General features: G+C 40.1%; 1 protein-coding gene across 2 annotated transcripts; it reads left to right on the plus strand.

Moving 5' to 3' along the window:
• The first annotated feature begins 498 nt into the window (after nt 1–498).
• Nucleotides 499–5,125, plus strand: LOC132453328 (uncharacterized). 2 transcript variants are annotated; one of them, XM_060046172.1, is made up of 9 exons: nt 499–919; nt 1,130–1,194; nt 1,498–1,616; nt 1,824–2,225; nt 2,333–2,543; nt 2,825–3,035; nt 3,115–3,262; nt 3,705–3,814; nt 4,631–5,125. In XM_060046172.1, exons 2-6 carry the CDS (start codon nt 1,155–1,157, stop codon nt 2,971–2,973), a joined length of 921 nt encoding a protein of 306 aa, XP_059902155.1. In that variant the 5' UTR covers nt 499–919; nt 1,130–1,154; the 3' UTR covers nt 2,974–3,035; nt 3,115–3,262; nt 3,705–3,814; nt 4,631–5,125. The 2 variants fall into 2 exon arrangements, with proteins under 2 accessions (XP_059902155.1, XP_059902156.1); XM_060046173.1 differs by having other exon boundaries at nt 499–1,194.
• Nucleotides 5,126–6,823: the final 1,698 nt, after the last annotated feature.

The raw sequence follows: 6,823 nt of genomic DNA on the forward strand, positions 1-6,823 counted from the left end.
GAATGTTTATTTTTCATTGAATGTTTACATAAAGTTGCACTGGGTGCCTTTAACGTTACAGAACATAACAGCTGTTTAATGTTTTGTTCCGATTAATTTGGTGCTACCCAAGCCAGCCGTAGTGAGTGATGCACTTCTGGTCATTTTCACAAAAATAAACCACCCGTTGTCTTTTATTATGAAGAAAGCCATGAGGGTAGAATTTGCGCTTTTATTTTGTAAACAGGAAGTGAACCTCCCCTCGCTAACGTCATAGCTCACTTGAATCCGTCGTTAGGCCACGTTCACATCTAGCGATTTTTGTAATAGGGAAAAGTTGAGCCTACCGTTTTTTCAACAAAAAGAAAAGCTGGCAGCGTTTTTGGCCCTAAAAGCGCAGAGCGTTTTTTCTATTGCCTATCAACGAAACCATTCTAGACCCGACGTTACCCGCCTACTATGTATCCAGGATAGAGCCCATTAGACATGTTGTAAAGAGTTGTTAGTTTCCCAAGTTGAGAGTTTCCTTCGTGACGAAGTGTCAATGTTCCGCTTGTGATTGGTCAGTTGCCCAAAAGACGCCTGACGTTGGCCGCTTTCTTCCTGAAAGTTGAACTTTTTTCAACTCTCCGTATGGCAGAAAAAAACGCTGGGAGAGGCGTTTAAAAAAGCGGCCGTGACTTTTCCCAGAAACGCTCTGCTCCAAAGGAATATAATGTAAAACAAGCGCTGGCAGATTAAAAAAAACGCTAGATGTGAACGCGGCCTAACTCTGTTTTAAATGACGCTATAGCTCCGGTAACGTCGTGTTTTAAAGCTTTTTCGTGTGAGAAAGTAGCAGTTTAGGTCCCCGTTGTTCCGCCAGTTTATCCAAATAACGCTTGTTTGCACTTTTGCTCCGCCGTGCTGGGAGAAGTGCAGACCAGCCCCACCTGTGGTGGTAAATGGTTGAATAATGACATTTAAGTTACTGTTTGCCTTATTGTTTGTCATTTCCACATATAGAATTTAGCCTTTGCTCAGTCACCCTTGCAGCTTATCCAGGTGTCAGATTCTGTCACTTTTTTGACGGCTGAAAGGCTGAAAAACTGATCTAGAGTGATCCAACTTTACCTATCCATGACTTGTGATGTTTTTTTGTGCCTTCCAGGAGCAACTAAAAGAGCCTTAACATCATGGAGGAATTGGATGATGTTACTGTTTCAGTTCTAAATGGTATGTTTAGGTGTTGCTGCATGCTACATAATATTGATGTGTATTACCATTTCACTGAATTATTGATTATGGATGATGATACCGATCTCAGAAACAAAATGTATTTCAGCTATTTTGCTATCTCAAAACTCCTAGTGACTATTTTTTTATTTAGATTTATTCTTAGATAATAGATGGAATAACACAGACACTGCAATTGGACTTTATTTACCTTGTCAAGTTGATAAGTGCTAAATTTATAGGTAAAATGGTATATGGTTTTTAATTCTTAAAGGTTTGTTAATGATTTGACTTTGTTTACAGCTGCCAGCATAGATGAGGCCTTACTCCACACCCTCAGTCGGGATGATTTAAGAGACCTTTTTCCTGGGCCAGAGAACTTTCTCAGGAGGAAACAACTGTGGGCTCTTATTAGCCATGAGGTAAGTTTTTGCCTTTTTGGTTCGTCTCTGTCCATGCCGGGTGTTCCTGTGGTGCCTCTGTGAGTTAATAAACTCTTTTTTGTTTTACGGCATTGGGTTTTTTGTCTGTCTGCATCAGGGTCCAGTTCCCTAAACCGTAACATGTTGTTTCTAATTGTGTCTGTCATTTACCTTGTAATAATTGTGTTTAGATTTTTTTTTTCTGAGGATGAGAATGCCACTTTACCAGACAAAGCTGGCCCAGGTGAAACAGGAACTGTGTCATCACTTCAAGGATCACCTCCAGTATCCCCCCACACATCCACTCCTGTGTTGAAGAAAACCTTACAGCTTCCTAGTCCACCAGAATATGTTATATACACAGACACTGAGTTGGAACTGGCTCGTAAGCACCATTTTGAGATAGGTAGAGAGGGGGAATCTGTAATGTCTAAAGAGTTGAGATGCAGGCTGGTGAGGAACACTGTTACCAGCATGATCTCAATCTTAAGAGCAAGTCAACAAGGAGAGGAGCTCCGGTACCCCTCTAAGCATGAGGTCACCGCAATGGCTAAGAGACTAGTGGAGTATTATCCCATGCTACAGGATAAAGATGAACCCATCAAACATGTAAGTGATGGCAATTTTAGCCATATTATTTTCTTGAAAAGTTATTTTTTAAAAAGTTGTGTGATATTCAAAATGTTTTTTTCAATAAGTGACTTTTTTCACCACAGATGAGCATGTACAGTTATCTTCAGAAGAGAATTCTGAATGTGAAGTCCCCACAGAAGAGGAAGGGGCCCAGACCAGAGAGAAGCAGTTCAACCAAAAGACGTCACATTGACTTCTCTCCAAGTGACCAGGGAGAAGATTATGATGCAGACTCAAGTGGTGGATCAACAATTCTTTTGCCACCTAGGGGCAGTTCTGAAGACGACAGTTCAGGTGAGTGAAAATGTGTAATTTTGGCAATAATGATGGACACGAAGGCTAGGTAATACTATTATAATTTTGTATATAATGATATATTACAGGTATTTAAACTTTACATTGAAGTTATGATTAGGCTTTGATGTATTGTGATGTGACAGTAGTTTTCACTTATTTGATTCCATTGTGTAAAAATTAAAGTATAACGATCAAAATGTTATGTTTGCTGGCTTAAACCTGTCGTATCATTCAGATGACATGTCCAATACCTGTTGCTGATTTGTATTTCCTTTTAGCGGACAAAGATAGTCTGGCAGCACTGCCAGGCATTACAAGACTCTGCAGGAGATGTACAAAAAACCAAAACCCAACCAAGATGCTGTCTGCCAGATCCTTGACCTTGAGTTTCAATCAAGAAGAGCCTTCATTGACAGTGGCATTCTGAAAGAAGAGGACAGACCAGCAAAGATTTTCGAGGCATATCCATGTTTCAAAGAGCTTCATCATGTAAGATATGCACTTGTTGTTTTTGGCTTCTCCACAAAGCTAGCATTGTTGCAGTTTTTAACACTTATTTGCATTGCAGGTGATGGATGAGCTGCGGCGGATTCTGGCTAAGGACAACAGCAAGTTCATCAATGAAGTAAAGAAGAGATGGGCCGACTTCTGCTCCATGGTGCAGTTTTATGGTGTTTGGAGGAAAGTGTTGAAGCCACCCATGAGCCTGGGTGCAGGTAAGTCATTTTGCTGTCTTTAATACATGTAGCTGTTTCAACAGACACAATTAATAGAACTGTAGTCAATGCATAACACTGATTAAATGATAAAAGAATGACAGTGTTGTTCATTGCAAAGCATTTTTACCTCACCATAACCATGGGGCAGTGGTGGCCTAAAGGTTAGGATCAATCTGGGTGGGGATAGTGAAAAAACAGCACTTGTCCCTCCCTCATTACCACCTGAGCAACTGCTCAGTGGCTGGTAGTTAAGACTGTGGTTGTACTGGGCAGCTTCCAGGTGTGAGTGTGTAACTGTGTGAATGTGATCAGGGCGTTCCTGCAAAAGAGAGCCTCACTCTCAGTAAACCTACCCTGAATAAATAAAGGTTAAATAAAAAAAACCTCATCAGATGCTGGCTAACTTTGAACTAAAACTTGTTTATTTATTCTGTTCTAGTGGAATCCAACATTGCCTTGTTCAGGGCACTACCCACACTCTTCCCCTCACCGTCTGCGCCACCTAAGAAGATGGGACAGGCCAGTGAGGCATTGCTTCATGTCCTTCAGGTGAGTTTGTTCATATTTTGTTAAGAATTAATTGTCATTAATCATTAATTTCCCAAGTGTTTAGTGGCACACACTCTTTAAACAGTGACTGAGGCACAAGTTATTTTCATGATTTCTTAACCTGGCATGTCTTGACCCATGGTCCTATCTTTAGAGCTCCGTTTTCATATACCACATGTCAGTATGGTTGTGTTCATAGATATATACAGCTCTGGAAAAAAATAAGAGACCACTCTCACAAATGTTTCTTAAATCAGCATCTCTACATCTATGGCAGCCAGTCCATTCCAGTGTTTGTTCAATTCCAACACAAGCCTCCTCATTCTACTTATACGGATCAGGTGATCACCTGAACCAAATCTTATTTTATGAGGATTACAAAAAGATTACAAAAAACACTGCTGTGATTAAAGATTGAGATTATCCCACCAATAATGATTTCTAAACTCTTCCTTAGTTAAAATATAAGTGTTGTGTTGTTTAAAAATGAATATGAACATGGTTTTTTTTACATTATTCGAGGTCTGAATACACTGCATCTTTGTTTGTTATTTTGACCAGTTTTCATTTTCTGCAAATAAATGCAATAAATGGCAATATTTTAATTTCAAATATGAGAGAAATGTCAGCACTTTATAATTTTACTCAAACGCATACCTATAAATAGTAAAACCAGCAAAACCTATCTCTTAATTTTTTCCAGAGCTGTAGATGTACATAATGGTGTTTAAAAAAATCTCAGTTCACTTGTCCAAGCAGTTTTTCACTTTTTTAGTATACCATAAAGAAACTTCTGTTTTTTGTTTTCTTCTTCAGCCAACAGAAGAGCCAGCCATCTACCTCCAGAAGAGAACCCTCTTCAGCCCTGTTTTGGTCTTTGATGGGTCCCGCTGTCTTCTGGCAATTGGAAACACTCCTGTCACTACATTTGCCAAAGAAGAACTTGGTGAAGGGTTGCTGTATCTGATGGGTTATTACTATACCCTGCATCTCACCTATCCTAAGTGTGTGGCGACCATTCTCTCTGTCATTCAGACAGAGGTCTTACAGGACAGTATCCACGACCGAGACACCACAGGCTCGTACAAAAGAGTCATGGCAGAGTGGAATGCTTTCATTAAGAAATAGAGCTATTCAGGCTGTTCAGCCATGTTCTGTCTTATGAGATTGAGATATTTCATTGTTATCAAAGATAATGAGGTCATAGCCTCTTACCTCTGGGTTTCAGAGGTTAATTTTGCAAATATTATGTTATGATTGTAAATATTGTAAGGAATCTGCAAACACTTCAAATAAATGCTGTTAACAATATTCTCTGTGTATGATTTTAAATGTATTGATTTAAGATAAAAGCTAATCATAACTCTTGAATTAAGAAGAATCAGCTTGTTAAATTGCTCTGGATTTATGTTTTTTTTACTCAATTTGAGAAAGAAACAAAAGGTGAAATAAGAATTGAAAAGCTAGTTTTGAGATTATTTGACTTGCATACAGTACTTGGAATGAGTGTTTCACCACTTATTTTAAGATAATTCTCACTTGCCTAATATGTATTTATTTTTTCTTATTTTAAGAAATCTTACCAAGTGTGATTATCTTACTGCACTGGCAGATTATTTCACTTAATTTTAGCTTATATCTGCTCAAACCAAGTATTTATTTCTTATATTAAGCCTATTAATTTTTGCAGTGTAGTCACTATTTTGAATGGACTGCCAGACTCATTCAGACCACTGGCTGTCCACGTTACACAAAATGAGGACAACGTGACATTCAAGGACTTCAAGAGAAGACTGAGGGTCTATGAAGAATCTGAGAAGATGAGGACAACCGGACCTGCAGACAGCGTGATGAAGACCATGATGAAGACTAGCACAAAGCAAAGCAAACAAGGCACCAAGACACACTGGAATGAAGGGGAAGCCACTCTGACGTGTTACAAATGTGGAGAAAAAGGACATATCAGAACCAAGTGTACCAAGAAAGTGTGGTGCAGTCACTGCAAGAGCAATACACACGCAGAGTCTCTATGCAGGAAAAAGGGAAAAGACGGAGCCAGAAAAAAGTTGCAGAAGAAGAGGAGGACATCGACGACGGGGATCAATGTTTCCTGGCCAAGCATGCAACCATTGAGAGGCCATCTGTCAACTTGAAGAAGAAAGGGATAATGGTGGTCGCCGGAGCGACATCTCATATTGTGAACGGCATGGGCAAGTTCAAGAGCTTTGACAACACATTCCAGCCCGACACCCATTCTATCGAGCTGGCGGATGGGAACAAGTGCAGTGGGATGGTGCAACGCAGAGGGACGACAACAAAGAGCGCAGCTACAGGAGGCACTGTATATGCCAACCTACCCACACGACATCTTCTCAGTGGCAAGGGCAAAAAACAGAGGAGCGACAGTGACATTCAAGAAGGGATACAGCCACATGATCACCAAGAAAGGGGACAGGTTTGACTTCCATGAGAGTGGTAATCTGTTTTACTGTTCAGAAAAATGTTGATAAATGCAATATGTGCCACGACATGCAAACCTGGCATGAAATATTGGGTCATTGCAATTATGAGGATGTACAAAAATGAATGGGTGTGGTAAGAGGTATGGAAATCAGAGGCAGTGCAGCCAGGCCAGCACAGCTGTGTGAAATATGTGCAAAGGGTAAATTCACACAGACAAGGAATAGAGAGCCAGACAGAAAGGCTACAGAGCCCTTACAACTGGTCCATACTGATTTAGCCAGTCCTATGAGAACCCCAAGCTTAGAAGGTGACAAATATGCTTTTAGTAGTCGTCTTTTACAGACGACTATTCAGGTGCCATGACTGTATATTTTCTCGATTGCAAAAGTGATGCAGTACATGCCACAGAGAGGTTCTTAGCAGGCTCCGCCCCTTTTGGGGAAGTTAAATGTCTACGCTTGGATAATGGTACTGAATTTACAAGCAAGGAATTCAAAGCACAGTTAACCAAAAATAAGATTAAGCATGAGACATCTGCACCCTATT

The sequence above is a fragment of the Gadus macrocephalus genome, chromosome 3 (genome assembly GCF_031168955.1).
Source record: "Gadus macrocephalus chromosome 3, ASM3116895v1".
Classification (NCBI taxonomy): Eukaryota; Metazoa; Chordata; class Actinopteri; order Gadiformes; family Gadidae; genus Gadus; species Gadus macrocephalus.

Bases quoted from the DNA above. Each gene is read 5' to 3' on its own strand.
- LOC132453328 (XM_060046173.1), top strand. From the start codon at position 1,155: ATGGAGGAATTGGATGATGTTACTGTTTCAGTTCTAAATG. The intron at 1,617-1,823 runs GTAAGTTTTTGC...TTTTTTTCTGAG, and splicing joins GGGCTCTTATTAGCCATGAG to GATGAGAATGCCACTTTACC. The intron at 2,226-2,332 runs GTAAGTGATGGC...TTTTCACCACAG, and splicing joins AAGATGAACCCATCAAACAT to ATGAGCATGTACAGTTATCT.